Genomic DNA, 26,292 nt, shown 5'->3' on the forward strand with positions numbered 1-26,292 from the left:
GATTAATGACTAATTTTAATTAGGGTGGTGATTAGGCGGTTGCTTGCGATCACTTTTTCGCTGAAAAAAGTGGGACTGACATTCTTTTCATTATAAGTCACTTAATTTTTGAGCTAGAAACTTCTTTTTAATTTCTGGAGATAGATATTTTCAAGTACTTTAAATTAGTTAAAACAAGTTGTCCTCGAAAAATGCATAGTTTTCCCGTCTTGTGACTTTGAAACTACAATATTTAGCATTTGACGAAAAAGAAGCAACATATAATAAAGTATAACTCTATAACTATTGGTCTTAAAGAAAATAAAAAAACGGTTTTGTATATTTTTTCAAAAGGTACATTTTTGTTAAGTAAAGTTGTTTTGATAAAACGAAAACTTTTGGAGTTATTAGCAGAAAACTTATTAAAAACATTGATTTTTTCGATATAAAACTATCACTTTCGATAGCGAATAAATCGAAAACTATCAATTTTAGCAAAATAATGTATAAAACGTTTTTTGCTTAGAATGAACGTTTTTACCAACTTTTGCGATTAAAATATAATAAAAAATTTCCACCCCCGAGATAGGGTGGCAACCACCCCCATGGTAAAAGCGCCTTTAGGCCTCATATAGATTTTGATCCTTGGACTATCCACTACTAATTCTAAAATTTTGAAGCAAATCGATCCATTCTGTAAAAATTGCGAGGTTTTGTCCTATTTTAAGCTTCATTACTTGGACTACTATAGTTTAACATAGACGTGATCAAATAGATAAATTTTAAATTTTTTTACTTAATTTTTGCGATTTAACTTTGCAATTCACGAATCTGCACCTTTTATTTTTTTAAATTCATAACTTTTACGAGAAGAAGACTGAAAGTCTACAACAATTTTCATAGTCTTCACAATGGTAAGAGATATGTGCTGTAAAAATTTCAGAAAAAAAATATTAAAATGAAACAGAGTTGTAACGAGTTAAACCGTGATTTCATTTTTTTTTTTTTCATTTTTAGGTTAAAATTCCGATTTTGACAAATTTGATATTTTAATAAAAAATTAAGTAATCGTGTGGAGAAAAAAATAAATATGCCATTTTAATTGCCTATTTGTCTAATTTGTAAAATTCATATTAAGAGTTTTCAAAAAGCGTATACAGGGTGAAATTTTTTCTAAGACCCAAACGAACTAATTTTTTAAAGCCGGACCTGATTTTTTTCTAGTTTGAATAAATCATTTGATTAGGTGGTAATAGTGTAATGATTGACCAAAATAAGAGACACATCGATCTGACCGTTCAAAAATTACGACGAATACAAATTTCTGTCAAAATTCGAAACTCGCCCCGTATATTATTAAACAATGGGAGCAGATTCTTTTTAATGGTAAGTTGTTATTCTCCATAGGAGCCTCTATACGAGGTAGGAGTATGTACAGTTCCTCATGACTCACCCTGTACATTTGTATATACACTAACAACGAAAACACAAACATTTTGGAAAAAATATATTCTTCTTCCTCTTAATAAGCAATTCTGCTTGTTCATTGGCGGATTGATACATCTATGGAAGTTTGTCTCCATCTTTTGTGCGGTCGGCCGATACTTGTTCTTTGGTGATTTGTCTCTTGCTGTTTTGACCACACGTGTCTCCCCCATTCGGGTTATGTGGTTATTTCATTCTTTTTTTTTATTTAGTGTCCATTTGTTTATACTCTGTACGTTACATTGTCTTCTAATGTCTTCACTCCTCTTTCGATCTCTCAGCGTATTTCCTGTAGTTCTTTTAAGTACTCTCATGTCTGTCGTTTCCAGCAGTCTTTGTGTTGTGGCTGTATCGGGTTATTGTTTCTGATTAGGGATCCATTAGGGATTAGGATTTCATCCAGCTGGATCCAGCGCGGATCCAGCAAAATGTGGAATCAAAATAAAAACTCGATTTTAATGTTTTTTTTGTCTGTATGCTAAAGGGCATCGCACACATCTTATGGAAAATATAATGTCACTCAAATTCAATAAAACTTATGAATTGATTCGTTTCACTTTAACGGTCACTTTTAGTAATTGCGTCAACTCTTAATTATGATTAATTACGGCGCAAATTGCAATTAAAGTTTATCCAAATCACATTTTTGGAGTCCATAAAGTGTCAGTTACAATCACTATTGCTCTGGGTGCTATTCAAAACAGCTTAAACCCCGCTGGGCCTAAGCGGATTAGTGAAACTAATCCGCTGATTTATGGAGTCCCGTTAATTTCGGTATTTTAAAATATTTTTTCTCTCTCTAACTTATGTACCAACCCATTTGATTTCAGATTCATTTATATTAATTTCTGCTCTTATTACTGAAAATTCAGAGTTGGCGCAATGATAATAAGTGACCGTTAAATTGGAACGAATCTATTCATGTAAGTTTTATTGAATTTGAGTGACATTATATTTTCCATAAGATGTGTGCGATGTCCTTTCTAAACAACAGAAACATGAATTATTTAGTTTTATGGATACCTTAAAAACATAGGCACCTAGTTCGCACAGACTGCACATATAGCCGGTTGCGGAGAAAGCCCTTCCGGCCTCTGTGCTGGTCGGTTTTAAGGTCATCAAATAGTCATAGACCATTGACAAACGATCGCCTTTCACTCCTTCGGGCTCATAAACCGTCATATCCTTTTAAAAAATCTTTTCGTAATCTTTTTGAGAATCAGTTTTTTTGGCTATAAATGTTTTCTCTTTATCGCTCCAATTCAATCTCAATTTCTTGTTCCAAAGTAAAATTCACAGGCTCCGGATTAGTTGGCCCTTCTTCTTCCATTATCTCTTGCACTGGTTCCACAGTTACTCGTTTATTTATACGAATCAACAAATTTTTCATCTCTTATCGCATTGCATTCTTTTTCGGCATGGGTAAGTAACCAGGATTGTTTAATCCTTCGTCATACTTTTTTTGATTTTGTAAATACAGTGGTACCTCGAGATACGAGGGTAATTCGTTCCGTAACCTTGCTCGTATGTCAAATTGCTCGTAAGTCAAAGCAATTTTCCCCATTGAAATTAACTGAAATGTCATTAATCCGTTCCAGTCCCAAAAAAACCACCTTAGTTGTTTTTGTTAAGTGTTTTTAAATAAGAAAAATGTGAAGCGCTTAATTTTCGTTAGTGGTCTTCGCTTTTTTCATCACACTTTGCTCATTTTCATCTGCAGCTCGGTTAAAAAACTGTCCAAAGAGGTTTGTTTCTTCCTCCCTTTCATAAATCGCTCATGCCTTCTCACATATGATGCTTTGTGTTAAGGTTCCTCCTTGAAGCTGCTTCCTTCACCCACACATCAATAGTTTCTCCATCGTTTCATGGAGAGAGGTCCGGAGCTTGGAAATTATTGTAACGCCCTTAACTGGCATTATACCCTTTATCAAATCCTTCAATTTAGAAGTAGGTAGTCAAAAAGAGGCATGAATTTTAATAAAAAGCGGTTCCTCGTATCTCAAATTTTGCTCTCATCTCAAAGCAAAACATCGCTCGCTCGGCGGCTCGTATCTCAAAACACTCGTATATTAGGGCGTTCGTATATCGAGGTACCACTGTACACTAATGTACCTGTAATCTCATAGAGACGCCGTTCCGTGATTCTTTTGCGTAGTGCTTCCGATAGATCAGCATTAAGGCTGAAGTCCTGGCTATTTAGTTTGTCTAAGACACATTTCATGGTTGTGTCGACCGTTATCAAAGTGGACTCTATTCTGTAAAGAGCTTCTACAGCCGGTTAAAAGTGGCGATTAACTCATTGACTACTGACCACTCGCGTGCACAGAATTTTATCGCAGAATTAATGTATATCAACGCTTTATCGATGCAAACTTTTAAGCTATAGAAACTTTCCAGCATACTGAGCTACTGCCAGCAACGCGATAGAATGGCAACTTGCCGACTCACGGCTTTGAATAAAGAGGCTAATGAAGACATTAAGTAACTTATTTCGAATTTGACACGTTTGCGGATCCGCGCTGCTGGATGCTGGATCCAGCAATTGCAATCTCTATTTCTGATGCATATGGCATTATTGGCCTTACATTGGCTTTACAAATTCTTGACTTTATTTCTGTGTTAATATGTCGGTTTCGCCATATAGTGTTATTAAGGCATCCTGCCAGTCTATTTTCTTTTTGTACTTGATTTCTCACTTCTTTGTCCAGGTCTCCGAAACTTGACAATGTAATTCCAAGGTATTTTACTTCCATTACTTGTTCAACACTGATACCGTCAATTTCTATTTTACATCTGATTGGTTTTTTTACTCCTACTATTGTTTTAGTTTTCTGAGATGAAATTCTCATGTTGAATTCTTTTGCTGTTATGTTAAATCTAAAATGTGGACTAATCTTTGCAGACTATCTTTATCTTGGGCTATCAAGTATTTTTACTTCTTTGTTTCCCATTCTATATTCTCTTCCCTTGTTGACGTTTTTGATGATTTCATCCATGATTAAATTGAAGAGCATAGGACTCAATGAGTCTCCCTATCTTATTCCGCTGCCTAGGTATATCTATAGGTTCTGTAAGTTGTCCATCTATTTTGACTTCCATTTTGTTGTTTTGGTAGATGTTTTCAATAGTTTTTATGACATCTAGGGAGACTATATTATACATAATATGGATTACATCTTTGAGTCTTACTCTGTCAAATGCTTTCTTTAAGTCAATCAGACATATAAATTCTGGTCTATTATACTGGAGCATAGTAGAAAAAATATATGTATGTATTTTTCAATAGTAATGTTTGAATTTTTTTTTTTTGTATTTTTCAACATATTCTCCTTTCAGTTTTATACGCTTTTCCCAGCTTTGTTCTATGTTCAATACCCTTTTTATAATAAGAACTGTTTTGTTCCTTAAAAGTTCCTCTCTGAACCGTGGTTCGAGTTAGCGAACAGAAAATAGTCCGAAGGGGCTGAATCTGGCGAATAGGATGCTTGATGTAGCAATTCAAACTTCAATTAATGGATTTTGGCCATAAAAAGTGCATAGAGCTCACCCTAATACACCCTGTGCCTAGGAACTAATTCACCGCCTTCACAAAAACGCACTCCTTTAAATGGTAGCACTCCGCGGTTTTTTCATATTTAGAGGCCCATTGACCACACAAAACAATAAAACCCCGTTAACGTTGTAGTTCCTTTTAGCTCTCTTATTTTGAACATAATCAATAGCCTCTTCACCTATTCCCTTTTTGTTTAAATTTGAACCTATGTATGTACTGTGAAAGCATTTTGAACATTTGATGTTCAATTGACTTAATAATGATGTTAATTTATTCATCTATTTACAAATAAAAGCTCCTACCATTTGTACACACAAAGAGCAATGTTTTTGTTTAGGAATTTATATCGGAATTTGTGGCAGGTAGTTTAATGCGTCCATTAGCTCCTCATTTGGAATAATGATAAAATACCTCTTTCCATTTACAGATCAGTCATAAACGAAAACACGTAAAATGGAATTCTGTATGTAATTGTATAGAACATGTTAAATTATTTTCATATATATGTCTAATGTGCGGTATACGTATAAAATCCTGTAGGTATTTTGTAAATCTATGTTTTCTGTAGTTTTTAAATGCTCTGATATGGGTCATTCTCAAAAAATAACGAAAACTGAGTATTATATTGGAAAGTTTACAAATAAATTACTTTTATAATTTATTTTGGTGCAAATATACAAATTATATTAAAATTATTAAAAAAAAATTATGTACCCCTCATATTTTTCAAAAAAAAATTAAAAAATGACACGGTAATGAGATTTGTCAAACACGGTAATGTACAGATGACATGGTAATGTTATATTGGTGTCATGGTAATGTCCAAAGATAATAAAATTTGGAAATGTGCGATTCTTTGCCCTTTAAGAACTGATTTTTGTTTTTCAATATTATTAGCAGTATTTTTTTCACTAAGTCACAAAAACTACAAACATATCAAAACAAGTGTGCTGTTTATTTATACAAAAAAAACTAAAAATCATAATTCAATCAAATACTTAAAAATAAAAATTATAAAACGCACTATAAATTAACGAATAACGAAAATTAAATGAATTATAAAAAGCACATGAAACACACTAAATATGTAGAATAAAATTAAACCAATTCGTCTATAATTTTAGACTCCGGAACAACAAAGAGTCGGGCAGAGCGTTGCACAGGTGGCTTGGACAGTTTACACAAAATTTCAGTACATGGAATAAATTGGATGTCACGCTTTTTTGGCCAAAAAAAATCCCCATCTTTTCTGTCCATAAATTGAATTTCCAAACACTTACGCTTCAGAGATAAAACTACTCCCGGATACCAGAAATCATTAAACAGAACAGCCACCCATTCATTAGGTTTAATGTATGATTGATTATCTTTGTCCTCTTCAGGAATATCAGGATCAGGTTTATAAGTGACGCTTAAAAATTTATCGTCTGGTATGGAACTCTCGGTAATTTCAGTATTGGTTGCTTCATTAATTTCTTCAATATCTTGATGCTCCAATGGATCAATTTGTAATTTTATATGTCCAAGGTCGTAATGGGTACAAGATTTGCCAATATCGCAAAATAAACAAGTCAATGTGTTAAAGTGTAGTTCTTCCTTTAATCTGCACCATGTTACATTATGCACTAGCATTGTACCTTTAAACGTGCCAAAACTTTCGGTCATTTCGTTATCTACGGTTTGTATATCCAAATCGCTCACTGTATTAATATGTATGTTAGATACATTTTTCTTAACTACGTTCACAAATTTTTCGTAACAGGGTATGTCTGTATTTTCCGCTACCAATCGGTCCGCTGTACGTTTTAAAGTTGCCCCAATTCCGTCCGGGGCACCTTTCCCATGCCCAGCCTCACTGTATGACCAAGAAATCTTGTTTATATTTCTAAATTTGGTTGGCAAATAATACCCAATGATATTAAACATCGTCCTGTTGCGGTATTGTGTACTAGGGCTATCCGAAAGAAAATATATGGTATTTATCAAAGGCGTAGAAAAACGTTCTAAAATCGGAATCAAGTGAGCAGCAATTGCTTTGGCATCATGCCTAAGACTCGGAGATATAGTGCAAAATGAGCTTACCCGATCCTTGCTGTAAGCAACACCTGTATGCAATGTAATTTGCTGCCTTGATGCGCCAAAATGAACCGACTGTGCTTCGGAGGAGTATTTGCATGAATAGTTTTCCGAAAAGTCAATATGAAGAAGCAATTCGGACTCATTAAGTGACTTTTTGATTGTTGATAATGTTCTGTGCTGATGGTAGATATTTCTGACGTGTAGCATGTATTTTGGAAGAAGCAAGAACACCTCCTGGACAAGATTGTAGTGAGATATTGTAATATCTTCTTTCAAAGTTATCTGCACAATAATCGTCTTACCAGTCTTACTACTAACTCGGGATTCTTTTTTAGTACACCACTTCTGATATTGACATTGGCTGTTGGCATTAAATTCATTTACTGGAACTTGAATTTCCTTGCAAGTTTTACATTGTCGACTTAAACATTCTTCATTATGGGGGGTACACGTAACAGCACTAATAACTTCCTCGGGAGTTTTCATATTTATAATTTTTTCAAAGTGTAATCTGGAAACGATCAAACGAAAATTTTCATGCGTTATGCATAAGCAAGTGTCCCGGGAGCCAAGTCTTGGTACCACTACCCAAAAGGGTCTAAGACGGCAAAATGTAGTGTAAGATATTTTACATCCTTTTTCTTTTAAATATTTCTGATGCAAAGACTTAAGTGAGTAATTCATATAGCGTTTTTGCTTTTTAACTTTTTTGTATGTAATACACTCTTTCTTTCCCGCACACAGACGACTGTTATCATCATTTTCGAAAAATTGTATAACATCTCTTTTCACAGAAATTATCTTTACATCAGTTCTCTTTTTTTTGCGGCTTGGCAATGACGTGCTTAGATATTGCGACATATTAAGCTTACATGTTACTCCATATTTTTTAAGAATGCCTCCTCCCACTACTTCAGCAAATACTTGTTTTGAACGATGACCTTTAATACTCTTGAAATTTGCATTTAACTGCTGCTTTAGACACTCTCCAAAAACTAACTCCTTTTTGATACTGTTGGGAACTACAACTCCAGCCTTTTCAAGAGTAACGTTGATTTTTGTATTGGGAGTCAAATCTGGCAAAGGACATTCTTCCGTATTCGTTTTGTCATTGGGACTTCTATATTGTGCTGCAATTTTTTCTTTCAATGCCCTGGATCTTAGCTTCCTATTCTCATTTTTAAGCCTTTCTATTTCTTGCTTTTGTCGAAGTCTTTCCCGGTGTGCCCTCATCTTTAGACGGGACATTTTCCTTCTTAAATTAATTTCAGTTTGTGGCAAAGCATTCTCTACAATTTGGTCTTCAAAAATGTCAACCACTGATGGTGTAGGAGTATTACAAAGAGCTTCGTTCTCAATATCAGTTAACTTTCTTTTTTTTTCCCTGTATGTTCTATTATGATGTATCCATGTTTTTCGTTTTTTTCTTTTATCTCTGTCACTTAAATCGCCAACAAGTTTAATTTTGCCTTCGCTTTTCCTTTTCTGGTAACGCTCCTTTTCTTTCTGTCTTTGCTTTTCATATTCTTCCGGATTGTTCTTAATTTTCTGTCTTCTTGCACGTTCTCTTTCTTTTTTCTTACTCAACATATCTTTCCTAGATTATTCGGCGGTTTGCTTGGCCATCTGAAATAAATAAAATGTCTATACCCACATTTGCATAATAAAGATGAGCTAATTACAGTATCGCAATCAGAAAGAAATATTTCATATTGTAGTAAAGAAATCTAAGTGAGTAAGTTACATATTCACTTAGATCTCTTCACTGCAATATGAAATCTTTCTTTTTGATTGCGATACTGTAGTTAGTTCATCTTTATGCAAATGTGGGTTAGCTCTCTTCCCATCCACGACGATGATTTAGTCGTTATAATGACTACCTTAAACATTACCGTGTCATAACAACATTACCATGTCATTTAAAAGGCATGGTAATGTCAAGCATTTCTGACATGGTAATGAGCAAAATATCAAATATTGTTTAAGTATTGTACAATAATACAAAAGTCAAATTAATCCTACCTTGCAGTAAAATAGCTCCAAATAATCAAGGTATTTACAAAACTTCGTTTGCAACAGCACAAAAATATCTGAAGGTCACGGTAATGTCGTCAAACCGGTAACACTTCATCAAATAGTCGAACGACTCACCTATTTCGCATCTAATTAGCAACTGCCTGGAGAATTTCCTTTTCTGTGTTCATAAGTGTTGGTGGGGGAATAGTTCCACCCGGTGAAGGTTAACCAAATACTTTTAGATATTGCCAGATCATAATAAAATGTTGGTGACACGGTAATGAGCATATCTCTTGGTTACAATATAAAACTAAATATAAAATGAGAAGACCAAAAGTTTGAATGATGTTAAATATCAAAAAAGGTTGTTTTATGTATAAAAGCATTGAGCTATACTAATTGTTTATTAAAATAAAACTTTTAATCATGCTGTATCAGCCGTTTACTACAAATCTATCACACGACCGGGACATGGTAATGTTTTTTTTTCTCTTTATTTTTTCTTAAAATTTTATGATAATATTTATTTTGCAAATTGTAGTTTGTACATTTAGATTAACGATAAATACATAGTTTAAAAATAAATATAAGCATAAACATTAAAAAAAACTAATTACAGGCATAAAATTGTAGGTTTTCATCTTTTTTTGAAATTGACCCATATACCGGGGATTCCCAAAAACGCGGGACAATCGAATATTTAGCGAAAGTAACATCGGATCGAAAAACTGGAAAAAACGTGTTTTGAATATTTTTCAAAAACACACCCCCTAGAGCGAGAAGATTTTTCTACTACTGAATACAGTTTTGTAAAAAATAATTGTAGAATCCGAATCTGCAATAAAAATGTTAGTTCCTATTTAGGATTTCAAAGGGGTCGTGTTTAGTGGCATTCGATAGAATTTTAAAAAATATTGAACACATATTTGTCAGTTTTTTGATTCGATGTATAGGACACCGTACGTATCTTATGGAAAATATAATGTTACTCAAATTGCAATAATATTTAAGTATGTACATGAATAATGAATAAAGTTGTCTCGAAATTACAATCATTTCATATCCTTGCGCTAACTCTGAATTTGGATTCATAACGGCGTAAATTGTAATTAAAGTTTATGGAAATCACATTTTTTAACTCCATAAATGTGTCATTTATAAATACTATTAGTCTATTCGCTATTGAAAACGCTTAACCCAGCGTGAGCTAAGCATAGACATAATAAGGATAGACAAGGCATACTGAGCAAAATAGCGTAACGAGCGGGCAGCCGATCGGTAGTATATCTATCTCTTGTTAACTAAGAGATCCCGCGCATGTGACAGACAAAGATGGCTAGACCACTCAAAGTGAACGACGTCCTTGATATCGTCGTTACACCTCTATGCACAAAGCGGCCCATACATTACCTAGTCTATTTTTATTATGTCTGTGAGCTAAGCCGATTAGAGGAATTATATACTTTGGTGCGACTGACCAAATTATACCTACTTTATTATCTATCAGATAAGGTAACAGTAAGCCTCTACCTTAATACCTACAGAAAGATTAATGAACTGCCGATTCACAAAATCTGTTTTCTCTCTGTACTTCACGTACATCCCCATTTGATTTAAGATTTATTTATATCAAAATAAGTTATCAATCGAAGTAGCACAGAAAAGACAGTAAATATCGTTCACATACCACCAGATTGACAACAGGTGGAATACTTTCTTTGGTTACAACCTCCCGAGATTTTCAAAAATTATAAATCTTACAGGATGCCGAGGAAATTAAGATGAGAGAATTTTAAATAATTCACAACCCATCTGCTCAGCGTGGTAAAAGTTCCAACAAGAAAGATACCTTAGTACTCAACAAAAGAGTCTCTCTCTTCAATCCTGACCATATTATGCAGCTGCTGCATTTTCGTGTTGCAAAGAAATTGAAAATGTTTATACATTTTAATTCATTTACTCTTTTGTTGAGTAATAAGGAATCTTTCTTGTTGGAACTTTTACCACGCTGAGCAGATGGGTTGTGAATTATTTAAAATTCTCTCATCTTAATTTCCTCGGCATCCTGTATGATTTATAATTTTTGAAAATCTCGGGAGGTTGTAACCAAAGAAAGTATTCCACCTGTTGTCAATCTGGTGGCCTGGGAACGATATTGATTATCGTTTTCTGTGCTACTTCGATTGATAACTTACTTTGTTTTTCGGTAGATGGCTATAGTTCATCTGCGGCATTTCGTTCTTTGCAATTCGGAAAAGCTTAAAGTATGATACCTGGGGAAATCGGAGAGAAGAGGATATGGGACTACTGATGAGGAGGAAAAAACCTCCGAAACCGGTATAGACTCTTCCTGCACTCTCCGATTTAACCAGAGTATTATGCAGCTGCTGCATTTTCGTTTTGCAAAGAAATCGAAAATGTTTATACATTTTTATTTATATCAATGTACTCCAATATTAATCAAAATTCAGAGTTGACGCAATGATATGAAATGATTATAGGTTCGAGACGAATCTATTAGTGTAAATTTTATTGCATTTGAGTGACATTATATTTTCTATAAGATGTGTGCGGTGTCCTTTCGCGAAATATTCTACTGTCTCGCTTCTGTTGACACACCCTATATATAAAACATAGGTTTCTAAACAACTAATTTATTAAACAAGTCGTAGCAATGGGTTTCGTTATATTTTTGAAAAGAAAATATTTAACTTAAATATTCCTTCCATTTTGAAAAAAAATTAGCTTGTTACATACAACATTGTACTACGGCTGCAAGTATTATCAGACCCAAGGGGTACATTCTGAGAAATGTTTTCATTACGTGTACTCCGTAATTCCCTTAAGGCAAATTTGTTTGGAAAGATTACCTCAAACTTAGAACATAAAATAAAGACGTTAATGAAGACAAAGCTTTTATCTGCCCAATTTACTATACTACGGTTTCTTAAGTTTTAGGTCAAAATAAAAAAATGTACTAGAAGTCGAGCTAACTAAGCTTAGAAAAAGGTTCTGAAATTCTTGACAAGGTACAAGGGTGGATATACATCTAAGTCATGTTATAGTCTGATGTTTTGTGGACATTTTGTTTTTTAATTGTCCTGATGTCTTTAAAAATAAAGAAAATAGACGGTTGTATTCTGTAACATGTTTCTGATCACAATTTAATGAAATGCTTATTTCCAATAAAAAGTATACTACTTTGCTTGGTGAATGCTCTTTATAACGAAAGGTACATTACAGACATTTTCTGTTTCTTTGTTCCTTTCGCAGCTTACATAGGAAATAATTTCATCAATAATTGGTCCCCTCGCAATTCCGACATAAATCCTATTGAATACTTATGGGATATTATATATATTATATAGATTCGGGCTAGAATGTCCAGCGACGTTGTCCGATGCCCAATTGCCATCGCGTCCTATCATTACAATCTTCTTCTGTCAATCCTCGTTCGCTGATTGATCTTCGAACTCCTTCCATCCACGATTTCTTTGGCCTTCCTCGTTTCCTGTGTTCCGGTGGTATCCATTTTGCTACTTTTTTTGGTAGTCTTTCTTCTGGCATTCTTTGAACATGCCCATACCATATATAGTTACAAGCTGTTTTCCATCTATGCACTCGGTCACAGTTTCTTTTAGACCCACTTCTTTCTTAATTGTGTTGTTTCGAACCCTATCAAGTTTCGTTTTTCTAGTTGCTCTTCTTAATGCATCCATTTCTGTGGCTTCTATTTTCCTTATTTGATGTTCTTTCAGACGCCACGTTTCAGATCCCTACAACAGTGTGCTTTTTATCATTGTGTTATATATTCTCAATTTTCTGTGTTTTCCTATTTCAGTACTCCATTATATTTCATTCAGAGATTTAATAATGGGATATTATCCCTTTACAATTATTAATACTTCGTCAGCTCCTTTCTCATTCCCTACAAAAATAGAAACTATAGTTAGTGATATCTGAAACTCCACAGACCAAAAACCCAATAGCCTGCTTATCTTATGCTTAATATCCAGCACGCCTAAGCAATGTAAAGCTGTTTTTAGAAGTAGAGGGGGAAACGCGCGATATTAGTTTACGTTATATTTCTTCCAATTTTTAAAGTTTTGTTAACTATTGTTATTTTTTATTGTTAATTTAGAAATGTTTCAGCTAAAACATCTTCGTCTTTTAGTATAGGTGTGACTATATCTGTTTTTTGAATGTTATCGTGGTCTTCCCACTGATCGTCTTCCTATTGGGGAGCCGTTTCTCGCCGTCCTTACTACTCTATTTGAAGTCATTCGACTTATGTGATCGTTTCATTCTTCTTCTTCTACAGCACTACAGCCCAAATTGAGCCTTGGCCTCCTTTATTTTTTGCCTCCACCCTTGCTTGTCTGTGGCTGCTCTTCTCCATACACGGACTCCTAAAAGGGCTTGTGCGTCGCTGTTTAATGTGTCTTCTCAGCGCTTTCTTGGCTTTCCAACCGGTCTCTTTCCCTGCAAATTTTTTTTTCTGATATATTCGCAATACATTCGCACAAATTTCGCGAATTCGAATGCGAATATTTGCGAATGCGAATACGAATATTCGTTACATCACTAACTCGTACACATGCCTGAGTTTCATCCATTGTAGCTTTAATGAGTCTTATTAGCTTGTGTGGTATTGCCAATTCAGCCAATATATGGTATAGTTTGTTCCTTTTGACTGAGTCGTATGCCTGTTTGAAGTCTACAAACACGTTGTGAACATCAATATCGTGTTCCCATGATATGCTCAAGATCTGTTTGAATATTTGATCCAGTGTCGATCTTCCCCATCGGAAGCCCGTCTGATACTCTCCAATAATATTTTCTGCTAGTGGCTGGAGCCGCTGGTTAATAATATGTATACGTGAGGACTTTATATGCTGTACATTTGTAGATAGTAGAGATTCCACGGTAGTTTTTGCACTGGAGTTTGTCTCCTTCTTTATAGATCGGGCATACTATACTTTTCTTCCAGTCGTCGGGTATTTTCTCTTCTTGCCATATGTCTGTGATGAGCGCGTGGATGTGACTTGCTAGGTGGTCGCCACCTACCTTATACAGTTCTGCTGGTATTTCGTCAACTCCCGGAGCTTTATTGTTTTTCTGGGCCTTAATAGCTTCGAGAACTTCCTCTATTATCTACTCTTCTACTCCATTATCTACTTCATTCTCTTCTACGTAGTTCATACTCATTTCATCTTCCATGTCTACTTGTGTTCCAAGTAGGGTCTGAAAATAATGCTTTCAGGTTTCTGTGACTTTCTGTTGGTCACTGATTATTTGCCCACTTTCATCTTTACATAGACTTGTTTGATGTTTATACCTACTTACGAATACCTAAAAAAGATAAGAAACCTCTGAGCCCCTCTAATTGAAATTGAAATTGAAAATTGAAATTTTCTTCTATTTTTTCTATTTGTCTATTTTCTTAGGCTCTCTTTTTCTTTCTACATTTGTCTGCTTTCCGTCTTGCGACTTCAAATCGTTCCATTCTACTCTTCTGTTTTTTACCCAGTTATTTATTAATGTTATCTACCTTGCATCTGTCTTGTTTCTGCCGCGTATGTCGTTATTGTTTTGTAAATTCTGCCTTTCATTTCTTTCCCGATGTTTTTATTTCTCCATATTGTTTCATTCAGCAACCTGCGGCTCTGTTTGCTTTATTCACTTGATTTTCCACTTCTGTTTAGAGCTTTCCGTAGCTGATAGTGTGATGCCTAGATATTTAAACTCCATGATTTGTTCTATTATCTGACCCTTCTGCTCTAATTTACATCTTAGTAGATTTGCTGTTATAACCATGCATTATTTGGTCATTTTTGGGGAAATAAACATGTTAAATTTTCTAGCGGTTATATTAAATTGGTGCAACATACGTTGTAAATCATCTTCATTTTAGAGAGAATTGCATCGTCTGCATAGCAGATTATTTTAAGTTGTTTTTCTCCCATTTGGTATTCTTTTTTAGAGTTCTTAGAGAGACTCAGGGAATCCCCCTGTCTTATTCCATTATATGCTTCAATTGGGTTAGTTAGTTCTTCTTCTACTTTGCTTTTATTGTGTTGTTCTGGTAGATATTTTCGATCGTTTTAATTATTCCTAGAGAACTCTCTTACGTACAATAAATGGATAACGACCCTGTCAAATGCCTTCTTAAGGTCCACTTGTCACCTCTTGAACCTGCCTCATTGTTGTGTAGTGTTAACCGAAATTCTAAATTTTGTTCCACATGCGAAAATTAAAAATATGACCCCTTGATAGAAAGGTTGCTGGCTGAAATATTCTTATAAAATTGCTATCAATTAAAAAATAATTAAAATTATAAGTATAAAATTAAAATAAAGTTTTAAATTGTCAGACATTAGATAGTGGCGAAATCGTCAATTATATCGTTAAAACTTTGTCCAATGGCCTATTCCCCTAAATTGTTTAACCAGCAATAAATAACGGTGAGACATGCCACATTCTTGGACAACGAAGTTACAAAATGGTTTTGTGAAACAGTTCGACCTTGCGGATTAGAAATCCGCGTTTTTTGTATTTATGTGGTAGGAATAAAAAAGAGTTAGTTATCTACCTATATTGCAATATACATTTTAGTTCTGGTCCTCATTCATTGTCAATTATATTAAGTAATATCTGGGATTCTAGCTAATATTTTTTTTTTCTAATAAGAATGTATGAATAAATTAATATTTTTAGTTTTATTCTACGGAATAAAGAGCGGCAACCATAAACACTAATCATAAAACGTTATGCTGGGATCCCATGGAAAGTGGCGTGGCAGGCCAAGTGAAACCCAACATAAAATAGCGTTATTTCCCATAAGATTTGTGATTTACGATCCATGGACTAGGACCGAACCCTCTATTTATGGCCGGCGCGGATCGGCATGAGCTCTCCCATAGTTTGTCGGTAAATGAACACGGTTCAAATGAAGTCAGAAGCTGATACAGACTAGGCACGTACCCTTTCAACCGACGTGATTTGACGTTGACGTTTAAAAACCCACCTACACAAACTAGATAAGGTGAATGAATCATGGTGCAGAAATGGAAGAAGAAACTGCCAATAAGAAAATTGTTGGTCTACGTTGAGGCCACAGGACACATTAAGAGTTTAAGGAAAAAACAAGGTATGGTACAAAGTCCTGACAACCAAGTGCCAGGGATTAACAAGTCTTGCCTGATTTTAGAAGAAGAAGATCCTTGGCTTACTTGTCACTAATATCTGTAGTGTAATATTATCTTTTATTATTATGGTTTTAACAAAGTTTTCTTATTTGGTTCTGTTCTCTCCTATTCCTTATATTTTCCATTTTTCTATTACTTTTCTAGATAAACAATTTGGTACTGCTTCCTAGTCATTTTTCATTATTCATACTAGTTTGTTGTGTATTATTTTTAAATTATACAAGTTGTAGATTCAATTAAAGATAACGATAAATTATTAATTTACTATCTGTAAAAACAGCCTACACGTGTATATTTTCTGTTTATTTTATAAATCATCTGGATTCCTAGTGACCTTGATATACATTAATCCGCTGCTGTAATTGCTAGGATGCATAGTAAGTGCAAGTTATTAAGATTTAAGAGAGTCAAAAACTAGAATCGCAACCTTGCACGATGATTGTGCATGCGTTCTAGTCACCGTGATTTATTCTAGACATAAACAGCGTCTTTAAAGGTATCATTTTAAAATAAGTATAAAATACAAATATAATATTCAATGGTGTCTGTATCAGAAAAAGAATTATGATTAGCAAAATGTGAAATAATTTTGCAACCAAACACATTTGACTTATCTTCCCTATGTATTGCGATTGACAAAAATCTCTAGATAACAGTATCATCAACAAAACACAAAACCAGCATGAGTGACCTACTTTGAAGCAATATAGTGTAGCTACTAATTGGTTGGATTCGAATTTTATTATCAAATGGTGATACAATAATAAGTTATTAAAAAAATTAAGATTAAAATTAGACTTCTCTTTAAGATTTTGATATTTTGTATAACAGAACGTTTCGACACCGTTTTGACAACTAATATCTAGACGAGAATACGAAAGTGTTAAGTATGTTGTTTGTTTTATTTTAATCATCTTAAAAAAGATTTTTTTCTACGACCGTTTAATAATATGCTCATTATTCACTATTTTTGAATAGATAATAACACCCATTACTTTACCCGTGAGTAATATTTCATTACTCACGGGCTGAAGTTACTCACGGGTTGAAGTTAGATTCAAGTGGTGCATGGCACTTTTAATATATGTACTTATTATTAGCAAATACAATTACTTAAACTTGTTTATTTAATAACATAATCATTGTAATTTATATCAATAATTAACTTCGAAAAATGTTTAAAGGATTTTTAACTGAAACAATGGGTTAGTATATTTTTTACGTTTAGATTTCAACATTTGACATTTTAAGATTGACGTTATTAAAATATAAACATAAACATTTGGGTACTAATTCCGTAAAATGGTATATACGGATGTGAAATTTATATCAATGAATTCTGTTTCACTTACTGTTAATTGTACAATAGATTTTTATTAAGAGCAAACGTTCTTTTTCATGTGATTGCCTTATAATGTCTTATTTTTAAAAGCCACCGCCATTATATACCATGACACTAATGACAACTACTGTTTCATAAACTCAAGAAGGGCAATTCCGGGTAATTCTAACAGTGTTGCCATAGTTATATAAAATATGTTTTCCTATAAAAAATAAAATTCGATTTTAAATAATGTTAGTAGTTGAAAATTATATTTGTCTACTAATCCAAATAAAAAAGGTGGTAGAAAAAGTATAGTATTCTACTCGCATGTAAAGGCTATTACTCACTCTGATGAATTACAACACTCGCCTTCATCATCGTGAGTATTAGCCATCATTACATGCTCGTTGAATAATATACTATTATTGTTTTGTGTTTATTGTTTCTTTTTAATTTTTCTTTATCAACCTTTTATTTTTCTTATAATGCTAAGAGGGAAAAAAATATAGGTACAGCTTTTACGGTGTATTACATGAGCACAAACACAATCTTACGTATTTTTTAACCTAGATTTGTTGTTGTTGTTTATTTGGGTTTATATGACTGCGGACACTAAATCCATTGGCCAATTTTACTATTTTTTATTTTATTAGTCATTTTTTCGTATCTTATCCTAAAACTAATATTACTCTCTAATAACCAATTCTACTAATAAATAATTATTTTTGTATTTTTTTTTTAATATCGTATTTTTATATCATATTTTTTTTATTTTTTTTTTTTTTCTAAATGATGTTCTCAGAGTTCCACAGCAAAAACTGCAACATTCTTCTTTAGCCCTCTACTCAATTCGAAAGCTTTTTACTATGGACTGTCCAAGTTCGTCATTCATTTTTATTTACATATTTTTTTTATTATTTTTTTTCTATTATTTTTTTATATTTTTTTATATTATTTTTCTTTTTTTTTTTATTTTTTTATTTATATATTTGTTTCTTTTTTCTTTTAATACATAACAATTTACAAGAAATACTTACTCTATATATTACAATTTAAGTTTAATATCTAAAATATGTTTATACAATAGTCGGTATACCAACTCATTATTTTCTAATGTTAATAAATAATTTAAATTAATGGGATGGTGGACATCAGTCAAAGAATACAGTGAATTTAAAAACATATTAACTTTATTAGAAATAAGAGAACAGGTCAAAATTTTGTGTTGTAGGTTACCAAACTGACCACAAATACATTGAGGGCTATCAGCTATATTAAGTTTAAATATATATGATGGTGTAAGACAGTGGTTAAATCTCATTCTGCATATGGTTCTTGTCATATCCTTTGTCGACTCCATTTTAGAAAACCAAGGTTTATCTGTTATATAGTTTCTGATTGATCTGTAGTGGTTTCCTGTATTTATGTTCTTATCAATATACCTTTCTTTCCATTCTTTCTTAAGCTCTTTGAATAAATCTGATTCAATATCTCTAGACGTACAAAGATAATGTGTTAATACTCCTTTTTTCACCTAGATTTAACCTAGATTTATCTTACGATGTTTACGATTGCCGCTTTTAAGAATAGGTTAAATAGGTCGGAAAATAAATCATCCTCTTATGTCAAAAAAAAAAATGATGTCAAAGAAGATGGGTAAATTGAATGTGAACTCATGTCAAAGTATGACAAGTGACTACTAAACATTAAGAAATATTAAATATTTTTATTAAAAAAAAAATAAAAATTTTAAAAATTTAAACCGATTTTTAAGAACAAAATATCACCGAAACTGGGTTTAACTTAACGTCAATGGAATTCAGGTATTTGGGTAATGAATCTAAATTTCAAATATGTGCTGGCGCGTGACCAGACATCTCGTAACGCGACAATTCGTAACCGGACAACTCGTAACGGCGACAGTTCGTAACAGCGACACTTCGTAACGGACAATTCGTAACATCAAAATTGAATTATTCTGTTTATTTTTGTCTACAGTTATAATTGAAATTATGTTTATCAACTTAACGAATCAGTACCAGGATAAACATGTTTAACACATTTTATATTTCGTGTTTCAGAATATATTAAAAGTCTTTAAACACAAACAAATATTTAAATACATACAAATTTTTAACAATACTTTTTTACTTTTTTTAAAAGTTTATCCTTAAATTATTGTTCCTTAAATTTGCATATACCGAGACAAAGGAATAATGAAGTAATTCGTGAAATCTTTAAGCCGACAACCGTCTTTAGACATTCCCAACTTTCTAAGTAAACATTTTGTAAAGGAAAGATTATAATTACCTGTTATTATAATAAACCTTGTGATACTGATACTGATTCGTTAAATCGATAAACATAATTTCATTTATAACTGTAACACACTGTAATAACAGTTAGTTTCCACGTTAACAAAAATAAACACAATACTTTGTCCGTTACGAATTTGTGTAGTTACGAACTGTCGCCGTTACGAACTGTCGCTGTTACGAATTGTCCTTTACCATTTATCCGGTTACGAACTGTAGCGTTACGAGATGTCATGGAACCGTGGTGGCGATACACGACGAGGAGTAATTCGAGTGCTAGGGAAACAATATCACAAAGAATGCCTCAAAAGAAAGGTTAAGTTTCCGGGATCTGTTATGGTCTGGGGCTGTATATCCTTTCAATGAGTTGAACATTTTCTTTTCTACCCCATATCGACCCAAACTAAAGTAACCTATCGAGAATCATGTGGCATCAGATAACGAAAGAACTTCGAACTACACCAATTCGCACAATAGCTGAATTGAAGGGTAAAGCTCAGGAAATTTGAAATAACTTCAACCAGAATACTGCCAAAAGTTAGTAGGTACTATGCCAAAGAGAATTGGTGCCGTTTTAAAACGTAAGGGTGACTCCAGACAGTGGTAACGCTGACCAAATATTTGGTCCCATTAATACTTTTTGCCAGACATTACTTTTTCTGTTTGTTTATTTTATAGTAATTCTTCTTCTTCTTTTTGTAATAGGACTATGTCCTGTTTCTTTTGTTACAGTCTCTGCTGCGATCCGGAGCTCCAACTATCGTATCATCGTTTTTTGGGCCTTCCTATGGGTCGCTTAGTGTTGGGCTTCTGTGTCTTCGCCCATTTCGCCATACGTTCAGGGTCCATCCGATCTACGTGGTCTCTCCATGTCCATATGCGTCGTCGTGCTCTTGTCCATCTCACTTTGTCTTGAACGCCTAGCTCTCTCAATCGGTGGAATGCATAAAACGTAGTACCTGCTAATGCTTCAAGTATGTACTAGGTTTTTGAAGATTTTACTACACTTTCAAAGCAGTATTACACTTACAAATGCTTTGTAAGTGTTTTACTACACTTACAAAGTATTTAATGCTTTTTAAGTGTAGTAAAATCTTCAAAAATGGAGTACATACTTGAAGCATTAGCAGGTACTACGTTTTATGCATTTCACCTTGTGTCTTCGTTTCGTATTCTATCTCTGAGTGTGATACCTCTTTTTATGGATCTTAGGGTTTTCATTTTTGTTGTTCTCATTATTTGGTTGGTTAGTAATTATTGTAGGTGATAAAAGTATTAGATATTGTTGTTTAATTGACAAAATCGCATGTTATCAAAATAATCTTAATCACATCCGTTTAATTTATAATATTAAATAAATTCTAATTCATATGTGCCAGGACCTCGATTTTTGACCCTTGCTTCGCTTCGTTTTCGAACGTATTCGCTTCGTATCTGTTTAGTGTACAGATAGCGAATCATTGATAACGACGCGAAGGGTCAAAAATCGGGGTCCTGGGCCTCGATTTTTGACCCTTCGCTTCGTTATCGAACGTATTCGCTTCGTATACTAAATAGATACGAAACGAACGTTCGATAACGAAGCGAAGGGTCAAAAATCGAGGCCCTGGGCTGTTATGATTGAACTTACAGTTGATATTACCGTTATACCGTTGATTGAGTTATTGAGTTTTATGTAGATAATTGTTTGTTATGTCAAACCCGATTTCTTTTTAAAGATCTTCTTTTTATTTTTATCCTTTACATTACAACAGCAAATGAGTACAAACTCATTTGCTTTTTTATTTTTACAACTAACTGACGTTTTTTTTTGTTTAATTTATCAAGTGCTCAATCTACTCGTATTTATATAACATTATGAATATTTTATTTTTAATAATACCTACGTAATGCTTGTTTATGTTTTATTTTTGTACATATACCCAATTTAGTATTCAATTTATAACATTGTGTAATTCTTTATTGTTAATACTTAATGTTTGTTATTTTTTATACCATTACAAATAATATAATTTGTTTTGGCATATTATATTGAGGCAACCATTTCTTTCGAGCTTAGGACTAGTTATATCAGGTTTTACTCCTTTTTTATTTTTGTATTTAATTGAATGTCATGAGGTTTTCTTGTACTATATCCTGAATAAAAACAAGCTAGTCTAATAAAGACAGTTTCTTGTTTATTTCTCTGTTTATTACTATATATCTTGAGATCATTGATATTTCGGCACGGTTTTTTTCAGACACACGCTTCAATTTCACTTTAATTAAATACGTAATTGACGTAATATGATGGTAATAAATACGTGAAAAAGTCAAAATTGATATAATTATTTCTGCAATCACAGACATCGTTATGTATTGTTTTAGAATCGGGAACGCATCAAAATGAAATTATATTGGAAAATGGTTACTTAGGTAATAATCTACATTTAGAATATACAGAGTAATTCGTTTAAAATCAAGAAATCGGTAATTTCCAATCTAGTATATAGTATATACAGGAGAATTCGTTTAAAAACAAGAACAGCTTCTTGCATGATCAGAAAATCGGAAGATCCGACAACAACGCAAATATATGCAGATGAGCCACATTACACCACATTTACACCTATAAAAGAAATCTCATAACTTTATTATTTCTTCAAAAATGTAGATAATTATTATATAAGAATTATTCTTATTTCCTAAACGCTTTCCGCAAAATAGATTAGAAGTTTGACCCCAACTATTTAAAACATACTTTTGACCAAATCAATTAATTGTTTAAAAACACTAACACATTGGCGGAAACCATTAAAACTTAATTTGTTTGCTCATAATTGCAAATACCACATAATGGTTTTTTGCAAGTAGCACCTTGCTACTTGCTTTTCCTTATTTATTTTTACTACCAAACACTACATATTTATCGGACACTATTATCTTATTGTTGTTCCTACAAGAGACTGTATTGATATTGGAGCTGCGATAATAAGATTTTTGTGATAAGGTTTGTTGTTCTTTCTTGATATAAAATTTATTTATAGCTGAATGAAATACATAAAAAATCTGGTGTTAATGTGCTTTGGCGCTATATTTTCAGTTCAGTGATTAACAATATCTATCAGATGATCAGAGATTTTAATCAGAGCCTCCTCTACTCACAATAAGGTTTGTTGATATAAAATTTATTTATAGCTGAATGAAACACATAAAAAATCTGGTCTTAATCTGCTTTGGCGCTATATTTTTAGTCCATTTGATTAAACTATCTATCAGATGATCAGCGATTTTAATTAGAGCCTCCTCTACTACCTTATTAAAGAATCAATAACAGTATCAGGTGAAGCATTGAAGCATATGAAAAGTAGGCAAAGCACATTTTTTATCACAAATTAAACTAGAAATTCAAAAATGATTTTTTATTTGAAATATCTCAGTGGCGTATCATTTTTTTTCTTAAAAAAAATCAGACCATTATATGTAACGGACTGCTAAAAATTTAGCGGGTACGTTTTGACATCCTCTAAAATATTCTAATTTAGCGGGCGTTGTAACAGTTTAGGTTATGATTTTAACGGATGCGTAATTTACAGAATACCAAAATATTTTTAGCGGGCGCTAAAATTTTAGAGGCTTCTAAAATTTAACATTTAAAATTTAAGGTTAAAACAAATTTAAATTATAAACAATTAAAATATAACGCTTCACCAATTTGTAATAATTTGAATTGGTGAATGTCTCTTGTTCTTACACAAGACGAGAACCAGCTTCTGTAGTGGTTAATTACGAAGACTCTGGTTATCTTTGTCGAGTCGATCGCAGCTGAAATGAATAATAAACGGTGAGGTAATTATTTTATTTTGTAACATAAACACTATTTACAATCACTGTTTAATAATAACAATTATTACTGAGTTTAATGCAAAACATACATACATTTTTTGCTATGTACTGCGATTTGTAAGTGAAGTGAACCGCGATTATGAGTGTCAAGCGTATACGTGATAATAGGGCTTTTCAACGATATTCATTTGTTTCGAGCTTCTGTCATATGTTGTATAATCTTTGTATAATATTAATATACTACATATGACAGAAGCTCGAAACAAATGAGAATCGTTGAAAATCCCTATAAAGGAGGAATGAATAATTCGCATGATAACCGTGTGGAAACAATGAGATTTGTGAATCGTGAATTAAGAATGTTTGACATTCGCGATCACATTCTGAGTTGTACTAAAAGCGACTGATCAACTCTGAGACTGGCTGGTAACTAACTAACTAACTGAGAGACATAAGAAATCGGCTTCTTTAGACTTTTACAACGAAGGGGAAAAATCAATTAACTTCTGTGCTTGTCTAATTTAAATTGTGAGTAAATAAACCTTTTAGTTCGGTCGGCTTTTAGAATTTCGGGGAACATAAATGCAATAATACCGTACAATATTGAGTTTCTAATCCTGAGTGGTATTAAGCCACACATGGTAAAAATAAGAAGTAAATTAGGGGTCGATATTATAAATTTGTTTTCATAGCGTAAAGATTTCCAAGCCAAAAGGTTAGCGACAGTCAACGGAAATATCGTAGAACTTCAATGGATTAGATAATAATTTAATGACTTTTCGCATATTCGAGTTAAAGGGGCAGATATCCAAACATGTGTATAAAGTTGTAGAAGATGCGACAAATTATATTAAGATCGTATAAGTAGAAATATACAGTGATGACCGCGCTAATAACCGGTAAAATAACGCAATAGATGGAAAACAGAATACATTGAGCAACAAAAAGAGATAAAACTAGTGGAGGTGGAAATTACCGTTATAAACGTATAAATAATTAAAATTACATTACATAGTGTCCCACCTTTAGACGTCTGTGACAGGAGTATTTTATAAAATTCTACTGTCACAGTGACAGTTGTAATACGTCTCTGATACGTCTAAAGGTGGGAAATTATGTAATGTAATGTTAATTCATACGTTTATAACGATAATTTCCACCTCCACTAGTTTCATCTCTTTTTGTTTCCTAATGTATATGTTTCCTATCGTTTGCGTTATTTTGCCGATTAGCGCGCTCATCACTGTATTATCGATATGTTACAAGGTGTTACTTTGCCTTCTTTTCATGAGCATTTTTCAGTGCGTCACAAATGATAGAAAAAAAAAAGGTAAGTCCGTGATAATATACATTTATTCTAACCTGACATTTTAGTTAAATCTGACAGTTGTCAAATTTTATTTGCAATTTGGTATAAAAACAAATCAATAGTGTTTATTGCATTTATAAAATGGTATTTTCTTTGATTTTTATAGTCTTATAAATTGTACAGATTATATTCGTAGATATATTATATATGTAATTAGTAAATATTTTTTTTCGATTATAGCGCCATCTATTGACAACTAGAATAAATGTTATAAATGTCACCGACGAAATGTAATCACCGACGTGCGTTTTTTTTCTGTCACATACAATTTAATGCGTTAGAAAGAAATCGAAAAACTGTGACGCACTGAAAGATCCTCATGAGAAAAAGCATAACACTACTAATCCGATCGGGCCCATTTTGCACATATAGTAACTACAAAAAAACTCAAGTTTTGAAATGTTTTAATAGTTATTTATGATATAAGTGTTAAAAGTACACGTTTAAGGCACGCATGTGAAAGTTTGCAGAATGAGCGATAGCGAGTTCTGCAATTCACATGAGTGCCTTAGAAATGTACTTTTTAACACGCATATCATACAATATTTTTTCTACAAACGTAATTACAGGACAATATCTACAAAAACTTTTACTTGAACTTGACTGACAATCCATTTTTATATTTTTTTGACATTACATCAAAATTGCCTATACAGTCAATACGAACTGCAGTACCTTAAAAATATTTTAAACGCATGCCTTAAAGTAGCATTTTTAACGCTCGTAAGGAGTGCTAAAAATTGCATTTTTAACACGGTTGTAGAAAAATATTTTTATTGTTAATATTAATAATTATAAACGATTGAAAAAATGCTTACTTTAGGGTTTAATTTGCAATAACTTTTTTGTTTATAAACATTTATTAATTTAGAAAATATCATTTTAAAGAGAGTATTTTCAGGTAAGTCGTCTGTTGAACGTTTTCATCTAGATTGCATTAATAATCCAGTTTTTTCACAACATTGAAATGAATGAAAAAAAGTTGCTTATTTGCTTAAATATTAATAAAAAAACTATGGCACAGAAAAAATTTCGATACCCTTTTACGAGATGGTATGCCTTTTCTATTGACTTCCCTTTGATAATCCAGTTAACCCCTTAATGCATTTTTTTTAAAACACCGGCCAAAAAAAATAAAT

The 26,292-nt window shown here is 32.8% G+C and overlaps 2 protein-coding genes across 5 annotated transcripts in view; one reads left to right on the top strand and one right to left on the bottom strand.

The window, feature by feature from the left end:
• LOC126887230 (RNA-binding protein Pasilla) overlaps nucleotides 1-26,292 on the top strand; it is a 391,656-nt gene that overhangs the window by 154,442 nt on the left and 210,922 nt on the right. The gene's annotated exons all lie outside the window — the stretch shown is intronic.
• Nucleotides 5,954-9,251, bottom strand: LOC126887228 (uncharacterized). Its single transcript, XM_050654631.1, has 2 exons — nucleotides 9,119-9,251; nucleotides 5,954-8,722 (listed from the first exon to the last, which is right to left on the bottom strand). The coding sequence occupies exon 2, from the start codon at nucleotides 8,684-8,686 to the stop codon at nucleotides 6,116-6,118; it is 2,571 nt and encodes an 856-aa protein (XP_050510588.1). The 5' UTR covers nucleotides 8,687-8,722; nucleotides 9,119-9,251; the 3' UTR covers nucleotides 5,954-6,115.

The sequence above is a fragment of the Diabrotica virgifera genome, chromosome 6, assembly GCF_917563875.1.
Source record: "Diabrotica virgifera virgifera chromosome 6, PGI_DIABVI_V3a".
In the NCBI taxonomy this organism is placed as follows: Eukaryota; Metazoa; Arthropoda; class Insecta; order Coleoptera; family Chrysomelidae; genus Diabrotica; species Diabrotica virgifera.

Excerpts from the sequence above, each read along its gene's own strand:
- LOC126887228 (XM_050654631.1), bottom strand. The coding sequence starts at position 8,686 with ATGTTGAGTAAGAAAAAAGAAAGAGAACGTGCAAGAAGACAGAAAATT.